The 17,946-nt window shown below is 35.7% G+C and overlaps 4 protein-coding genes across 4 annotated transcripts; 2 read left to right on the forward strand and 2 right to left on the reverse strand.

The window, feature by feature from the left end:
• On the forward strand, positions 1 to 4,974 carry LOC124928775 (pentatricopeptide repeat-containing protein At5g27270). The gene is made up of 8 exons (XM_047469022.1): positions 1 to 625; positions 782 to 2,180; positions 2,636 to 2,947; positions 3,025 to 3,129; positions 3,214 to 3,301; positions 3,394 to 3,515; positions 3,627 to 3,691; positions 4,113 to 4,974. The coding sequence occupies exons 1-8, from the start codon at positions 83 to 85 to the stop codon at positions 4,680 to 4,682; spliced, it is 3,204 nt and encodes a 1,067-aa protein (XP_047324978.1). The 5' UTR covers positions 1 to 82; the 3' UTR covers positions 4,683 to 4,974.
• A 1,951-nt stretch (positions 4,975 to 6,925) lies between these two features.
• Positions 6,926 to 8,919, forward strand: LOC124931404 (ABC transporter G family member 8-like). Its single transcript, XM_047471858.1, has one exon. It carries the CDS (start codon positions 6,997 to 6,999, stop codon positions 8,773 to 8,775), a length of 1,779 nt encoding a protein of 592 aa, XP_047327814.1. The 5' UTR covers positions 6,926 to 6,996; the 3' UTR covers positions 8,776 to 8,919.
• Positions 8,920 to 11,888: 2,969 nt separating this feature from the next.
• Positions 11,889 to 14,439, reverse strand: LOC124929691 (cation/H(+) antiporter 15-like). The gene is made up of 4 exons (XM_047470090.1): positions 14,209 to 14,439; positions 13,253 to 14,133; positions 13,115 to 13,166; positions 11,889 to 13,047 (listed from the first exon to the last, which is right to left on the reverse strand). The coding sequence occupies exons 1-4, from the start codon at positions 14,437 to 14,439 to the stop codon at positions 11,896 to 11,898; spliced, it is 2,316 nt and encodes a 771-aa protein (XP_047326046.1). The 3' UTR covers positions 11,889 to 11,895.
• A 1,929-nt stretch (positions 14,440 to 16,368) lies between these two features.
• On the reverse strand, positions 16,369 to 17,219 carry LOC124929692 (WRKY transcription factor 22-like). The gene is made up of 3 exons (XM_047470091.1): positions 17,002 to 17,219; positions 16,805 to 16,930; positions 16,369 to 16,711 (listed from the first exon to the last, which is right to left on the reverse strand). The coding sequence occupies exons 1-3, from the start codon at positions 17,217 to 17,219 to the stop codon at positions 16,369 to 16,371; spliced, it is 687 nt and encodes a 228-aa protein (XP_047326047.1).
• Between the last annotated feature and the right edge of the window lie 727 nt (positions 17,220 to 17,946).

Here is a 17,946-nt window from a genome sequence, read left to right on the forward strand (position 1 = left end):
TTTTAGGTCTCCAATTTCTGTACCTAAACTTAAACGACCAAATTCCCAATCCAAAACCCATGTCTTGACTGACTTCTCTTTAATGGACGCTCTGAAATCCGCCTTCGTCTCCACAACCCCACTTCACACTCCATCTCCCAAACCCAAACCCTCATCTTTCTCGAAAAAGAAACCCATTTTCTTGTGCTCCGTTTCACCGGACCCGTGGTCTCTTAGCGATGGAAACTCTGATATCACCAAACCAAAACCCAAGTCGAAGAATCCGAAGAATCCCCTTTCTCACGACAATGCCCGCCGCCTAATCAATTTGAGGTCCAAGTACCTCAGCGAGTTGAGACGTAATCAAGGCTCTCACGCTCTGACGCCGAAATGGATAAAGAGAACCCCAGAGCAGATGGTCCAGTACCTTGAAGATGACCGCCACGGTCACCTATACGGAAAACATGTCGTGGCTGCCATAAAGACGGTTAGAAGTCTTTCTGGGAAAGCAGAGGGTTCATATGATATGAGGTTAGTGATGAGTTCTTTTGTCACGAAGCTTACCTCCAGAGAGATGTGTGTCGTGTTGAAGGAACAAAAGGGTTGGAGACAAGTGAGGGATTTCTTTGCTTGGATGAAATTGCAGGTGAGTTTTTTCTTTGAAATCTTTAATAGTTTATTTGAAAACATAATTTTGATTCAGAATGTTAATAATAGGATTCACTTCATATAGCTGCATAATCTAGGAAACAAACCTGCATATATTAATTTGGTGTAAGTTTCAGTTTTATACTTGGAACAGTTGAGCTACGAACCAAGTGTTATCATCTACACTATCGTTCTTCGTTCATACGGTCAAGTTGGGAAAATCAAGCTTGCTGAAGAAATATTCTTGGAAATGCTTGAATCTGGTTGTGAACCTGATGAGGTCGCTTGTGGGACGATGATATGTGGATATGCAAGATGGGGACGTCATAAAGCTATGTTATCCTTCTATTCCGCCATACAAGAGAGGGGAATCATACTCCCTGTTGCAGTTTACAACTTCATGCTGTCATCTTTACAGAAGAAGGCTCGTCATGGGGATGTTATAGAGTTATGGAAAAACATGGTTAGCGAACGTATCTTGCCCAATCGTTTTACTTATACAGTCATCATCTGCTCATTTGTAAGAGAGGGTCTTTCAAAGGATGCTTTTGAGATCTTTAGGAAAATGAAGAATTCAGGTTTCATCCCTGAGGAGGCAACTTACAGCCAGCTTATCAGTCTAATTGCCAAAGATGGTAACTTAAATGAGGCGCTTACACTTTATGAAGAAATGAAATCAATGGGATTATTACCAAGTAATTACACATGTGCTTCTCTTCTTACTTTATACTACAGACACGAGGAATATTCTCGAGCCGCTTCCCTGTTTCTGGAAATGGAAAAGAACAAGATTTTAATAGATGAAGTTATATATGGCTTGCTTATTAGGATATATGGCAAACTTGGGTTATCTGAAGATGCGGAGAGAACCTTTAAAGATATAGAGAATTTGGGACTTCTTAGTGATGAGAAGACATTCTTGGCAATGGCACAAGTCCATATTCAATCAAAGAAGTTCGAAAAAGCTTTGGATGTTTTTGAACAGATGAAGTCCAGGAATATCTTCCCTTCGAGATTCTCTTTGATTGTCCAATTGCAATGTTACGTTTTGATGGAGGATTTGGAATTAGCCGAGTCTACATTTGAATTGCTATCGAAGACTGGACCTCCTGATGCCTGTTCGTGTACTCATATGCTTAACATGTATCGGAGATTGGGATTAAATGAAAAGGCAATGGCTTTTGTTACGTTTATGAGACAATATAAAGTGGTCTTTGACGAGGAGCTTTTGAAGGCAGTCTTGAAACTGTATTGCCTGGAAGGTATGGTAAGAGACGCTGAACAATTGATTGAAGAACTTGGTTCAAGCTCGTTATTTCAAGATAGCAATTTTGTTCAGATATTGTTTCACACTAAACATGGTAGAATGTTTGATCGGGAGGACAGTGTGAAGGAATTGGATCAACATGGCGTTCTTGCTTATGTTTTAATGCTTAGGCTTTACTTGGCTGATAGTGACATCACAAAGGCAGAAAATAGCGTTAAATTGCTACTGAAGAATGCTAATGGCCTATCCATTGCCAGTCAGCTCATTTGTAAATTCAGCAAAGAAGGCAAGGATTAACTTTATTGTTTCATATTTAGATTGTTCTTATTAAAACGCATGTGTCAACTCTTTGAGTCCAATTTTTTGGAGTGAAAATGAAATGGAATAGGATTTTGAAAGTGAAATAAATGAGACTTTCTTGCTTGTTGTACTTGTTCTTATTTAATCAGGTCAAGAAGATTTCTATGGAAATAAGATTTTCTGAAATAACCGTGTTTTCAATGATGGTTCAACTCACTCTCATTTCCCTCAATTTGTCTATTCTAGATATTTCTGATGTTTACTTTTTGTTTTGTTTTTCTGAGATACGATAGAATCTATCGAACTGTGTTATACCCTGGTTTTAATATTAAATTGTTCCTTTAAAAAATATTAAAAATCATTTACCAAATGGACCCTTCTTTCGAATATCCTTTTTGAATGCTTTAATCGATCTAATAGCCTTTTTATTTATACATATAGGTGAAAATCTGAAAGCAGAGCATCTTTACAAGCTTCTGATTAAGCTGGGTTGTGCTCCCGAGCATACTGCCAGTTCTTCTATGATAAGTTTGTATGGGAAGCTACAGAAACTGAAAGAAGCCCAGGAAATCTTCGAATTTGCAATTGATTCCTCTGAAATGTCAAAACATTTATATGTTTCAATGGTAAATGCATATGCTAAAAGTAATGAACCAGAAACTGCATACCTGGTCTACAAGGAGGCATCTGAGAAAGGATACAATTTGGGTGCTGTCACCGTTAGCTTGCTTGTCAACACATTGATTAATTCTGGTGCGAAATTTTAAAAATAAGTATTAGTGCAGCCAACAATAGATCGTAGTTATATTTGTTTTCAACCTTTTTTGCAGGAAAATTTAGAGATGCAGAGAGTATAATCCGGAAGAGCTTGGACGACAATCTCGAGCTTGATACAGTTGCATACAATACTTTTATCAAAGCAATGCTTAAAGCAGGTTGAAATTGAACCCATTTGAATTCTCTCCCCCCCCCCCCCCCCTGAATACAATGTCAATTGCATTAAATATTCGACCGTGCAGGTAAATTACATTATGCGACAAGCATTTATGACCATATGGTTTCTTTGGGAGTTGTTCCATCAATTCAGACATATTGTACTATGATAAGGTTACAACTTCACTTAAAAAATAAATGGAAATATTGAGAAGCTTCTTATAACAGACATGTCTGAAGGGGTTGGTTGTTTTTTTCTGCTGCAGTGTCTATGGGCGGGGTCGCAATCTCGATAAGGCTGTTGAGATGTTTGATATGGCTCGTTCTAAGGGTATTCCCTTGGATGAGAAGGCGTACGCCAATATTATTTGCTATTATGGAAAGGCTGGTAAGTTTCACTATATTTCCGATACTGTACTTGTCTTTGTTTTGAAGCTTGTACTAGTATAGACTATAGCAAGCGATAACCATCCTTTTGTTGTTTGTTTCCTGATTGTAGGCAGAGTTGACGAGGCATCGTCCCTATTTCACCGAATGCTGGAAGAAGGTATAAAACCTGGGAAGGTATGATGACATTCTGTTGAATTTGAAGCAGAAATACTTTTTCTTGATTAGTTACTCTACTAAACTCTATTTGACATGCATAGATCCTTTTCCATTGGAAAACAGAGAAATTCTTTTTCCATTTAACTCAAAACTCTAAAAGCTTACAATGAGGTTGAAGGCATTTGAAAAACAGTTTCTCTTTGCAAATAGATTTGACCTTATAAGCTGATTTTGATCATTGTGTAATTGAATACAAGCAGTTTCTCTTCATGCTGAATGCCACAATCTCCCTATCTCCATTGGATTTCCATAAACCTTTTAAAGAGACAATAATATTCTCGATAAATAAGTTGAAAGTTCTAGAATCCAGGGTTGATATGGTGTTTTGTATTCTTTCATGTTGATTGAAATCGTAACAATTAGCAATTTTCTAATCCAGGTAAGTTACAATATCATGATGAATATTTATGCCATCAAAGGACGTCATTGCCAAGCAGAGGAACTTTTTGAAGCCATGCAGAACGACGGTTTCTCACCCAACTCCTCAATCTACCTGTCACTCATCCGATCGTATGCAGAGGCGCACAAACACTCTGAGGCAGAGGAAACCATTCGTTCGATGCAGAGAAGAGGGATTCCCCCGACATGTTCTCACTTTAACTTGTTGCTTTCTTCTTTTACAGTAGTTGGTAAAATGAAAGAAGCCGAAAGGGTCTATGAAGAACTCGTTGAATTGGGTTTAAGGCCAGATATCGCTTGCTATCGGATTATGGTGAGGGGTTATATGGAGTTTGGACTGATTGAAGAAGGCATATCGTTCTTTGAAAATAGAATAAGCATGAATGTGGGGCTAGACAGATTCATTATGAGTGCGGCTGTGCACTTGTACAGGTTAGCAGGAATGGGAATAAAAGCTGAAGGTATATTAGATTCCATGGGCGGTTCAGGGTTAGTTTTTCTGGAGAATCTTGAAGTTGGGTCCAAAAGAAAGAGCTTAATAGTTTCTTGAAATTAGACCACACCTGAATCTGTCTTGTTGGTGGCACTGAGGATTGTGAAATGGATTGGTTGAAAGTAAAGCAACCATCGGCCAACTGCAACTTAGAGTTGGATTAGTGTAGTAGTAACATTAATTGTTGTCATTTTAATGTTCAAAACTAGAAAAGCTTAAATATGTCACTTGTTTCTAGAAAATAGATGGTTATATAAATGGTAAAAAGAAGAAGAATTGGAGTAGTGTATATAAATGGGTTCTCTTCAGATAGTGCCATATTTATAAATTTAGGGTTAGATTGATTCAATTTATTTTGCCAAACTGCTTAGATATGTGGAATTGTTAACGATGAGTGTGTTTTATACTATTATTTGTTCTTTTTGCGTTAGATTATGGGTCATCCTTTTTTGGACACCTTACAAAGGTAATAATTTTGCGGGTTGAGGCCAGCTCTTCAGGGTGCCAGCCAGCATAAATTTTTGTTTTCCAAGTGTAAAAACTATAATGACAGCAAATCACCATTATTTTAAATGAAGCCCAGATGTAATGTAAGGTGAATTATTTTAGCGAAATTGAATTATTTGAAATGGGGGGATTTTGGGGGTTGAGCTTAGAAGTGAGTGGAGTGGTAGTCAGTTTTTGTTTGAAGACATAAAATAAAATGAAATATATAATAATAATAATAATAATAATAATAATAATAATAATGTGAGGAAAGAGAGACATAATAATACGAAGAAAGAAACAAACAAACCACCAACTAGGCTATGGGAAATTTGGAGATGTGGACAATGCGAATCACGGGTAGACTTTATATATATTATTAATTAATAATAATAATATCCAAACAGGTCCTCATGTGTAGTAGGACTATTAATTGTACTATATAATGTGTCCTGCATGCATGCATTTTTTCTCTCTCCTCATCTGAATCTGATCAACTTTCTTTCTTTTTACTTGACGCTATCTATCAATACAAATTTCCAGAAACTTTTCCGGTTTAATATATTTTTAAAAATACTTTACTGTCCAACATTATTTTATTTGTTTTATTATTAATCACATAAATTCATTCAATAAAAAAAAAACTCATTTATTCATAATCATCATAAATATTATCACCCAAAACCTAACAAAGCTCTATGTCAGACCCTAACCCTAGCTATATGTGTAATGTATGTGATAGACACAAAGAGACAAAGAACAGTAGTGAACTCGTGACGAATGTGAAGATATATATATATATATATATATATATATATATTTTCTCTTCTTTACCTTTATTAGTTGATTTAATTTGTTAAATAAATCTCTATCTAGCTAACGTCTTTATTCATTTATATCATATTTTTATATAAACTATCTCTATTTATAATGTTGAAGCTACCAAGATGTGATCAATCATTAGAACATATATAGCTATATATATTTATTAATACTAGCTAGTATTTTAATTTTATGATCTGAATCTCAATCTCATCGACTGACTTTTACCATTTGGATTATTCCAGCTATATATAAATATATATAATAAAACTACTCATAATTGATCATCCAACTTGTAGGCATTGGATTATTTGGTATATATTGTTTTTATATACTTCTTATCCAATTACAATCTTTCTTCAATTACATTCTTTCAAATATTAAATATTCTTTATTTTTATAACTCTAATTTTACTATATATTAAAACTTTTAAAATCAATTAATACCCCAAATGAGATTATTTACAAATAATCTGCATTGGTAATTGGTTATTAAAATAACACAAGAATATAAACAATCACCTTTTTATATAGCTAGAAATGCAAGTTCAAGATTCCAACTTTTTGAAAGGGTGTACTTATCCAATTAGTTCAAATATGACCGTGGTGAAACGCACATCAAGCTCCAACGAACACCGACATTACCGATTAGGGTTACATTTCTGATAATTTTAACTTTATTATTTACAAAAATAAATAAACATATGCTGTAAAATTAAAATTGGTCCACATTCAAATGCCTAAGGCATATTAATTTGATGCTATATATATATCCTTACCTGCATTACCTCAATTTAATGATATTAAATAGTCAGCGCCAGATGTAAATAAAGAACCCACACTATCCATCGTTTACTTACCCTAAGGTGGGCAACGAGTAAAAGATGAATAATTTTTCTTTTTGAACTTAAATATTTATTGTTATTTAATTCTAAGTTTAGGGCCTATTTCATCTTCTTTGATCTTTTACTAGAATTTACATTTGTACACTCTCAAGAGTCAACACCAGCTTACTCTTTCTCTCCTCTTGAATCTCTCTCTGTTTCTCTCTCTCCGTCCTGCCATGGAAGATCAACCACCAAGCTCTCAGAAAACCCCCAAAACCTACACCATAACCGCCTCTTCAATCTCCTACACCAAATCCACCATTTCCACCGCCATCGTCTTCGAGCCCTGTACCACCGCTCCTCCGACCTACATCCTCAAAAATGTCTCCCTCACCGCCAACCCATCTGAAATCCTGGCTGTCGTCGGCCCAAGCGGCGCCGGAAAATCAACTCTCCTCGACATCTTAGCCGCAAGAACATGCCCTTCAACGGGAAACCTGTTCCTCAACAACTCCCCTCTCAATCCCTCCTCATTCCGCAAACTATCCGCCTATGTTCCTCAACACGACGCCTGTCTTCCTCTTTTAACCGTCTCTGAAACATTCGCTTTCTCCGCCAGCCTTCTAAACCCCAAAACTGATAACATCGGAGCCATTGTCGGTTCCCTTCTTAAAGAACTTAGGCTGACTCATTTGGCTCACACCAGGCTAGCCGATGGTCTCTCCGGCGGCGAACGTAGACGGGTTTCTATTGGCCTTAGCCTGTTGCATGATCCTGCTGTCCTGATTCTAGACGAACCCACCTCAGGTCTTGACAGTACGTCGGCGTTTAACGTTATACAGACTCTCCGTTTAATCGCGAGCTCGAAACAGAGGACGGTTATCTTGTCTATACATCAGCCGAGTTTCAAGATTCTATCGATTATTGATAGGATACTTTTGATGTCGAAAGGGGGTGTTGTTCATCATGGAACTCTGTTTTCACTTGAGGAATTCTTGCTTTCTAAGGGCTTCACTGTCCCTCCTCAGCTCAATTCGCTTGAATACGCCATGGAATTACTGAATCAGCTCGATTATGATCAACAACCCGTTTCGGGGACTAACGAATTGGTACCATCTTCTTCGAATCATCCGAAAGAGTCGAGATCGATGAGAACCAGATACAAAAGTTCAAGATTCCACGAAATAGCGATGCTTTACAACAGGTTTTGGAAAATCATCTATAGAACTAAACAGTTACTTTTGACCAACACATTGCAGGCGCTGGTAGTGGGTTTGGTTCTCGGCACGATTTACATAAACATTGGATACGGGAAAAAAGGAATTGAAAAAAGATTCGGGCTTTTCGCTTTCACTCTGACATTCCTCCTCTCATCTACAACCGAAACCCTACCAATCTTCCTTAGCGAGAGGCCAATTCTTCTCAGAGAAACCTCAAGCGGTGTTTACAGGCTATCATCATATCTAATCGCAAACACCCTTGTTTTCTTACCATACCTGTTAGCGATCGCGATGGTTTACTCCTTTTCTCTTTACTTCTTGGTTGGCCTCTGTTTTTCATGGAACGCATTCGGATTCTTCACTCTGGTGATATGGGTCATCGTGTTGATGGCGAATTCATTCGTTCTGTTCTTGAGCTCTGTCGCTCCTAACTTCATCGCCGGAACTTCACTGGTGACAATACTCCTGGGAAGCTTCTTTCTCTTCTCCGGCTACTTCATATCGACGCATTCCTTACCAAAGTACTGGCTTTTCATGCATTATCTGTCAATGTATAAATACGCGCTGGATGCTCTACTGATTAACGAGTATTCATGTCTGGCGTCGAGATGTCTGATCTGGGTTGATACCGAGAAGAAGGTGTGTTCGATGAACGGAAGAGATGTGCTGGAAAAGAGAGGGCTTCATATGGGAGAGAGGTGGAATAACGTCTATATCTTGATTGGGTTCTTCATGTTTTATCGAGTGCTCTGTTTGCTGGTTCTAATTAGAAGAATCTCCAGATCGAAGAAGTAGAAAATATCAATCTTGGGAATAAGACAATGCATGATTTTCATGTTCATATTAATAAGTTAATAAGGTCATTTTCATTGCTAAAAATTCAATCTTTTTAATTTTATTTTCTTGTATATATAAGTTTATGTACGTAATTTCATGTTCAATTCTGGGTATCTGTGTTTCAAAGTTCAAATTCATCAGCTTACATTGTAAGGCCTGGTTTGATTTGGGGGTGTTATTTTTAATTAATTGTAAGCAGTTGTTTATTTGAATTTAATTTTAATATATGGAAAAATAAATTTTAAAATAAGAGACTCATTTTCATTACTTTAATCATAAATACAATTAAATTCATGATATTAGTTGTTATAAGTTTTTTAAAAAAAAAGAAAGAAAAAAGAACACAATAAGAACACTTAACTCTCAAATAAAAAATAAAAAAGCCAAACTCAATAACTTACTCTATCAAACTATTAGAACAAAATTAAAATAAGAGTAACTTATTATTTCGGTTCATGAATTTTAATTTTATTAATGAAATAAAAGATTTGACCATAAATTAAATAATCTCTAATTACCCACAAATACCAAAATCATAGGTTTCAAGTTACTCCATATATATATATATATATATATATATATATATATATATATATATATATATATATATATTATAATGAAAATTGCTAATTAAAATGGGTTAAGTATGAGACAAGTATTTGATGTAAAAGGAGGTAGCTTTTATGCTTGTTATTTATTTATTTATTTACTGAATAAGGAGGTAGCTAGCTTACTTGTACATGTGAAAGTGAGTGAATTAATTATTTATCTCGTGATAACAACACAACAAGCAACTGTAAATTGTCGTCATCTACCAAAGGGAACAAATTTCAGTCAATCATTACATTTACAAACTTCATTTTTATTCATATTATTTTTAGTATAATATATAGTTGTCAATATTTACAATAATCACATATTTTATAAATGATTATTGATGGCAGTATGTGCCCTTATTAATTAGTTGATATTATCTAATTAAGAAAAGTAACAACAAAATATTTCATTATAATATAAAACGGTCTCGTGGGCTAATGGATAAGTAAATTCCCACACCATTACTTGATTTATTTTTTTCTTACTATTGCCCACAATTGAGTTGGTCTATTAACACTAAAATAGTTGGTGAATTCACTTTTACTCATCCAATTGTTCATGTACTTTATTTTACACTCATAAACTATCAAATTAAAGACATTAATGGATCAATTGGATAAGAAGATTTAGCCATTTGAAGTTGATATTAATTTCAGCATATACTTTTTTATATTTTGTTTGGTTGCTTACAAATAAGAATTAAAAGCTTACTAGTAGATTTACAAGATTCCACATGAATTCATAAACTTGCAAGATTATGCTTGAACTCATTTGACAAGTTTTCTAATTTTTTTTTATCCAATCAAGGTATCTCATCAAAAGCGTGGTGGACCCATAATCCAGTGGTCCCAAATCGAAACTTGGTTTTGATAAATTTATTTTTTTTCTTTTTTATATTATGTAATTCGGGTCTTATAAACTAAGTTATTTTGTTTTACTATTAAGCATTATGAATAAACCAAAGCGAATTACGAATGAATTATGAAATCGCTAAACTATATAAAACGTTTTAGACTATTTTAGTTACTCGATTTAGTGGATGTTGAACCGTTTTAATATCAAGTTGTTAACCAAATCAATAAATTTTCAAAATTACACTTGAAATTAATTTGACAACAAGTTTTTTTATTTTATATTTTATCAAATCGGAGTGGCGCAGCAAAAGCGTTGTGGGCTCATAACCCACAGGTTCCAAGATCGAAACTTAAACTTGACTCTGATAATTATTTTTTCTTCTTCTCAATTTCAGCTAAGCTAATGTTAGAGAGAATGAGTTGGTATTCCAATAATAAAAATACAATGTTTTAGAAAAGATTTGAAATAGGTAGGGTAAGGTGTTTTACTTACTTTTATTTTGATTGAATGAAACTTGAGTGGCTAAAAATCACGGATCCTCCTACATTATTAAGTGAAGTGAAGTGAGGAGTGAGGGGACTACCCTACAAGAATATTTGTGGTTAAAGTCGGCCCTTGCCTGTCCTACACAAACGACCAGAATATATATATGGTCACGGGAGGAGAGTAATAAGTAGTTCATGATAATAACCTAAACTCTCTCTCTCTCTCTACTGTATAGCTTTTGTTTGCTTGATAATTATTTGTGGCTATATATGGATTCTCTATGCAATCAATCAATCGATGCTCATCTTCACGGGACTCCATTTCATTTCATTTCTCACACACGTGAATAATAATAATAATAATAATAATAATAATAATAATAATAATACATTGCTGCTCAAATCATTAATTAATTAATTAACATTTTATTTATTACAAAAATAATAATTGAAACATCTTATTCTTTTCCCCTAAATAATGGGGCCTTGAGATACTTGAAGTTTTGCATCCAAAATTTGTAAGTTATAATATTGTTGACCAGATTACACATTTAACCAGAAGAGTTGTTGTTTATTGGTGTGTGATTTTATGATATTATCAGACAGACAGAATATGTCTTTGAACAACAACAACAACAAGAAACATCTCCGCTTGCCAAACTAACCAACAACAGTTCAATGATATTGTCCTGTTTCTGCATTGGATCTAATCCATTGTCTTTCACACATTCACCTAATAAATTAAGAATTGTTGTATTGATGACCACAAACACACTCAAATCTCGCAATCCTCCTCATTTTGGATATTCATGGCTTAGAAGAAGTTGATTATGGCTGGCATGGTTTGGAGTTGGTTATATCTATAGGATTTCCCACGAAATCAATATAATGATATCATTTATATGATATGGAAATGCAAAATTCATTTAGTTCAAAAGTAGAATATCAAAATTTCCTCTCATATAAATAATGCAGTTTTTGTTTTCTCACATCACATTTTAATACAAATGTTTTCTTCTTGTTAGATGGCTAGCTATATATGTACTTGATTATTTACATTCATTTTCTGAATAAAATATATAAGTCATTAGTGGATGAATGGTGTCGACCACCCCCATTTCAAAATATATGTATGATTGATTCATGAGGAGGAGTCGGCAGTAGTGCAATATTGTTGGACTACCAAAACTGATGCTTTACTTTTGAAATCTGGAGATGCCATTAAATCTCCAATGGCTCCAAGCTCGGGACAATCACTCCACTCCCCTATACCCGCCATCACACTCGAATCTATTTTGTGGGTCTTCCCGACCACAAAGAAATCGTAACTCCCGCCCAACGACCCGATCACTTCTATCGTCTGATCCGAACTCGTCACCACCGTCTCATCGTAACTCAACCTCCACGACGCCGCCACCGCCTGTTGACGGTGTCTCTTCGCTTCTTCAATGAAGCTCTCGTCCATTTCCCTTTCGTTATTTTCATTTCCCAACACCTCGTTATGAGCCACGAACCGAACAATTGTCAGGTTCACGTTCTGATGTCGAGACATTCTCAACCCGTAAGACAACGCTTCCCTGTCGTCAGCTCCTCCGAAAAAAAGAACCGCAATGTTGTAGAAATCGTTCGAGTTATACAAACCGCCAGAACCTCTGTCTATCAGAATCCCAACCGAGCAAGGTGCATTCGCTTGTACCTGCTGGTTGATCATCTGGAACTTTGGATTTATCGTGTCCATCTCTTCGTCCACCGTCTTCTGTTTATGGAAAGGCAGAAGGATCATCGCGATCCCTTTGTCTTTCGCCACGTTACATATGTCTTCGTGTATTGTGGAATAGGATGAAACCGTTATCAGCGTTTGTATCGATGCGAATGTCAGTACCTCTTCTAGATCCCCTAGTAACTCCCCCACGAGGTGGTCGAATCCCGACGTTGATCCCCAGTTCTTGGATTGCTGATCTGGATTGCCCTGGACAATGTGTATTGCAGAGGATCTATTGGTGAGCTCGATTAGTTGTAGGAGGAACAATGATAGCAGGGAGTCCTGAGATGGATGCGAAGCCCTGACGAGATTGAGAATGGTAGGAACGTTGCTTTTCGGATTGTGGATGCATGCCAGGATTTCTAAGTATGCGAATGCGTCTGCTGTGAATGCTGTACTCTCAATTGTTCTCCATTTATGCGCTTTGAACTGGATTTCTGGCTGATAAATTGCTCCTACAGTAGGCATCACTATCCCGGTCGTCACAACTGCTGTGATCATCATCATTGTGTAGGCTGTGTTATCTATAATCTACATGAATTGAATTAAGGTTAAGTTAAGGTTTTTTAAATTAAAAGAGAGGAGAAGTAAGAAAGACATACATACATTTTGTTCCCATCCAATGTTGAGAATAATCATTTCCATGAGTCCTTTAGTGTTCATAAGGCAGCCAAGCAAGACCGCGTCACGAGCTGGCATATCGTAGTAACGGGCCACCAAGAAAGTTCCTGTGAACTTAGAAATCCAGGCCAAGAAAATGATGAGGATTAACATTCCCCAAATGAAACCCCCTTGAATCTCATACATTTTGGTTTTCATTCCACTGAAAAAGAAGAAGAGCGGCAAGAGATAGCCGTTAACCATGTCTTCAAGCTTGTCGACAATGACGGCTACGAGAGGACCATTTGGGATGGCCAGCCCGTAAACAAATGCACCCGAAGCAAAATGCAAGCCCACAGCATCAGTGCTGAAGGCACACAACATAGCCCCTGCAAGAACTAAACAAATGGTCAACTCACTGAAATTCTTATCCTCTTCTCCGTGAATTTGAGCTCTGAACATGAGCCATCGCGTGATGGCAAGCCGGATTCCAAAGAGACAGAAGGATCCAATGATGACACCGGAGATAAGAATCCAAAGAGTCGATAAGGAAACAGTTTGATCTGTCCCTAAGGAAATGCCAATTATAAGGAGAACCCAAATGCAGTAGTCGCAAACTAGTGCAGATGAGATGGCTACTCTTCCAATCTCTACGTGGAGGAGCTTGAGCTCAGCTAACATTCTTGCCAGGACTGGAAACGCAGTAACGGAGAGGGCAAGAGGGACGAAGAACATGAACGTGGTCAATTTAAAACTCTCATCCAGGTGGTGCAAAATGAAAGAGAAGCCGCATAGTACAAAGAGAGGTACCAGTAAGCCCCCAACAGCTATGGCTACCACTCTTCTACTAGATTTACCGAGCACAGATATGTCCATCTCTAATCCTAACAGGAAGAGGAAGAAGAGTAGACCCACGTTTGCCATCGTATCAAAAACAAGGAAGCTTCTCGGTGGAAATATATGCTTGCCAAGTTTCGATCCCCCTCCCATAAACGAGGGGCCGACCATTAGGCCACCCTGAAAAATGTCTTGGAATTCAAACTAGCTAGCTATTTGATAATTATAAATATGTAAAGAGAAGAGATCACTTACAATGAGCTCGGACATGATTCGAGGCTGGCGCAATGGTTTGAGAATGAAAGCCATAAGTCGGCTGAGGATGATGACGAGCATCCATTGGAATAGGAAGAGGGGAATAGAGAAATCCATAGGGTTTTCATTCTGCCACACTCCCGAGCTGTCTATCATCAATGGAGCATAGCATATAACTTGTTCTGCGAATGAAGGAGTAGCAGATCCTCCGGTGATGTTCGGTGTAGTCATCTTAATTAATAATAATTAACTGCTGATGCCGCCGAGGAGGACGAGAATCAATCACACTGATGTGATTTTCATTATTAACGACAAACAAACAAAGAAAGAACACAACAGTTGTGGTGGTAGTTAGTTTAACACTCCCACTTTATTTGGAAATCGAATGGCCATCTCTATTTTCAATACCTTAATTACTCTTCTCCATCAATAACTTATGTGTGGTAAGAAATTATTTTAACAGAAAAAAAAATTATATATTATAAATGTTTTATAATTTATTAAGTTATTAACATGTAATATAAATAAGAGGAATGATAGAGAGCACGACTCTGAGACAGCGACTGGGAGCGCGATGCCTACGTGGTGTGCTACGTGGGTTGACAGGTAGAATATTCTCTTTTTATTAATTATTTTATCTCTCTTCTTATTAATTAATTTCTCTCTCCTTTTATTAAATAATTTTTCTCTCTATCTCTACAAATTAATTTATCTCATTTATCCATATTCTCACGATTATTATTTTACTCATTTATTTGATATTTACTATCTCTCGTTTTAACGGTTAAAATAAATCAATAATTTACAACAAATTCTCACATTAAATATTTTAATAATATGTTTAAATAAATTCTAAACCCTAAACCTTAAACCTTAAACTCCAAATCCTAAACTCTAAAACCTAAATACTAAATTCTAAACCCTAAACCCTAATTAATATCAATGATTAGTTGAATTATGAATTTATCTCTTTTATTTTTATTTTATTTTTATGACTTTTCAATTCCTTTATTTATCAAATATATTTTATGGCCTCTTTTTTCTTTTTTTTTTATTATTTTTTTTTATTACTTATAAATAAATGTTTATCTAATATTTCTATTTTCACGATTAATTATTTTTCTCTCCAGTAACTAATTATTAATAATAGGAGAGAGAAAATAATTAATAAAAAGAGAGAGAATATTCTACCTGTCAACCCACGTAGGCACACCACGTAGGCATCACGCTCCCAGTCGCTGTCTCAAGTCGCGCTCTCTATCATTTTTCTATAAATAAAAAGTAATAAATACACAAAGAGTACAAGTGTCCGGTGCTTCAATTTAGCAAGTTTGTATTATGTCATATTTATTGGCCTTATTGATATTTTGAGATAGTTTTCATAATATAATGGGTGTACTGTCAATTTTGTCATAATTTAAACTATCAAAATTGTAATCATTTGAAGTTTTCTTATAGATAAAATTGTATTTTTCTTATTTTTAGCTTATTATTTTTGTTTTTCTTATTAATTTATCACATTTTTTAAATAAAATGTTATTAAGATAAGTATTGAATATATTTTTAAAAATTGAATATTAGTTTCAAATTTACTTATTTTAATTTGTTAAAATTGGTTTTGTTAACTATAAAAAATGTGTAATTTAAGGAAAAAATTAAATAAAGATAAATTTTATATTTATTTTTCAAATAATTTCATACCTACATAACATTGTTGTGTATAATTATCTACTAATTTAGACTTATTTATATTTTAAATAAAGTATTTTTTTTTAAAGTATACAATGTTCAAATCTATCATAAAAATATACTAAAAACTAAAAGATTTTTTTATTATTTTATTGTCAAAAGTTAAATTAATCAAGAAAATGAAACAGCACAATAAAAGACCCACGTTTCAATCGTTAAATAGCTAACAAAAGACCCACGTTTCATGAAAAAACGTTAAATAGCTAATAAAAGACCCACGTTTCATGAAAAAAAAACGTTAAATGGCTAATAAAAGACCCACGTTTCATAAAAACTACAAGTTCGAAACTCAAATGAAGGATCTTTATTTATATCTCCTACCACCAAAACTACACCGCCGCCCCCAACTAGAAGTCGGAGACCATGAGGGGGCCTCGGCCACAACCCGGCAGGGCAGGGGGGGAATTGTATTTAGTCTAAGGGGTTGGAAGAAGAAGCATGCTGTCGACCGAGCTGTTGGAAAGACAATAGGATATCCTCGTTAATAACCGTGTTGGGAATGAAAACAATGTCCTCCTCCTCATCCTCGGTAATAATGGGCGGTGTGGTGAGATCTGATGGGCGGTTGGGGACATTACAATCGGGGGTAATCTGATTGGACTGGAACTTGTATCGATCGCGAGTCCGGTGAGTTTGACGGAGATGGGTGTGCTCGCCGAAGTAGGTAACTAAGTAGATATTGGGATCCTCAAGGCTCCTCTCTACTTGCTTTCTCCCACCACATCCTTTTGCGGTGGTGCATCTGTAATAACTTCTGAAAAAATTGTACACAAAAAATTAAAGAAAAGAAACATCTGATTTCTCATTTCTGAATTCTGATGATATGAATGATGGATGCTTAATTAACCTTGGATTCGGCGAGCCTTTAACGGGTTTTTGTCCGTATTTCCTCCAAGTCCATGAATCGACCTCCAACAGCTCCTCCAGAGTCATCCGCTGCTGCATCACATTAATCCTCTCTTGATATCTCCGGCTGATCAAATATATACATGAAAAAGAGGGGATCAATTAACTAAAAAGAATCAAAACAGAAAAAATGTATACCTTCTTCTGGATTGGTTAGGCTCAGAATGAGAAGTTGGAATAACGAGACCAGTACTGTCGTCTGATTGCTGTCCATCATGCGGCGGCGGCGGCGGCGGCGGTGGAGGAGTGGGAACGGTCGGATGATGATGTTGGAATGAGTGATTGAGAGAATCGAAGTCCGGCGATGAAATTTGTGTATTGAAATTGGGATTTGGAAATTCCCATCCTGGATCCATGCATTCAGGGAGGGGGGAATGAACTCGAATGGGGCAGCTGGATGGCGATGACGTTTTAGCAGCTTTCACTGTCTTCGTTTATTAAGAGAGAGGATTTGTTTTACCTTATTATTATTATTATTATTATTAATTTATACAATAAATTAAAAAGTTAGTTTGTTACTGCGCTTTACTTCGTGTCATTCCACTCATAAATATTAAATGGGTTTTCATAGAAAAGGAACGTTATGGTAATTGATCAGATCATTGATTTTTAAATAGATATTCACACAGATTAACTATAATTAAATTGAAAAGGGTAAAAGTACCCTATAAGAAATCTACAAGATTATGTATCTGAGGTTTAGAGATTGAGAAACCGTTTGAGAAAAAAAGTAATGGCTCCTAGGGTGCCATCTACCCCTTTTGTATATTATTAACAAATGTTAAATTAGTCCTTAAACTATTACAAAGAAAACAATTTGACTACAAAGTTATTTAACATACTAATCAACTAATTACAAACTCAATATAGTTAGGCATTCCCAACTTACATATAATTTTCAATTGTAATTAACATAATTCTGATATCCCCTCCTCAAGATGTAGATCTTTAAGATTCATCTTGTTCCGAAGTAGATAAAAAGGGCCGGAATCCAATGGTTTGGTAAAAATATTGGCTTGTTGTACCTTTGAATATACATGTTGAGGAAGAATAAAACCTTGCTTGAAATGATCACGTACAAGA

This window comes from Impatiens glandulifera, chromosome 3 (assembly GCF_907164915.1).
Source record: "Impatiens glandulifera chromosome 3, dImpGla2.1, whole genome shotgun sequence".
NCBI lineage: Eukaryota > Viridiplantae > Streptophyta > Magnoliopsida > Ericales > Balsaminaceae > Impatiens > Impatiens glandulifera.

Bases quoted from the DNA above. Each gene is read 5' to 3' on its own strand.
- LOC124928775 (XM_047469022.1), top strand. From the start codon at position 83: ATGGACGCTCTGAAATCCGCCTTCGTCTCCACAACCCCACTTCACACT. The intron at 2,181-2,635 runs GCAAGGATTAAC...TTATACATATAG, and splicing joins TTGTAAATTCAGCAAAGAAG to GTGAAAATCTGAAAGCAGAG. The intron at 3,130-3,213 runs GTTGAAATTGAA...TCGACCGTGCAG, and splicing joins CAAAGCAATGCTTAAAGCAG to GTAAATTACATTATGCGACA.
- LOC124931404 (XM_047471858.1), top strand. From the start codon at position 6,997: ATGGAAGATCAACCACCAAGCTCTCAGAAAACCCCCAAAACCTACACC.
- LOC124929691 (XM_047470090.1), bottom strand. From the start codon at position 14,439: ATGACTACACCGAACATCACCGGAGGATCTGCTACTCCTTCATTCGCA. The intron at 14,134-14,208 runs GTAAGTGATCTC...GACATTTTTCAG, and splicing joins GAATCATGTCCGAGCTCATT to GGTGGCCTAATGGTCGGCCC. The intron at 13,167-13,252 runs GTTCACAGGAAC...TGAACACTAAAG, and splicing joins TTCTTGGCCTGGATTTCTAA to GACTCATGGAAATGATTATT.
- LOC124929692 (XM_047470091.1), bottom strand. From the start codon at position 17,219: ATGGATCCAGGATGGGAATTTCCAAATCCCAATTTCAATACACAAATT. The intron at 16,931-17,001 runs GTATACATTTTT...ATATTTGATCAG, and splicing joins CCTAACCAATCCAGAAGAAG to CCGGAGATATCAAGAGAGGA. The intron at 16,712-16,804 runs GTTAATTAAGCA...CAATTTTTTCAG, and splicing joins AAAGGCTCGCCGAATCCAAG to AAGTTATTACAGATGCACCA.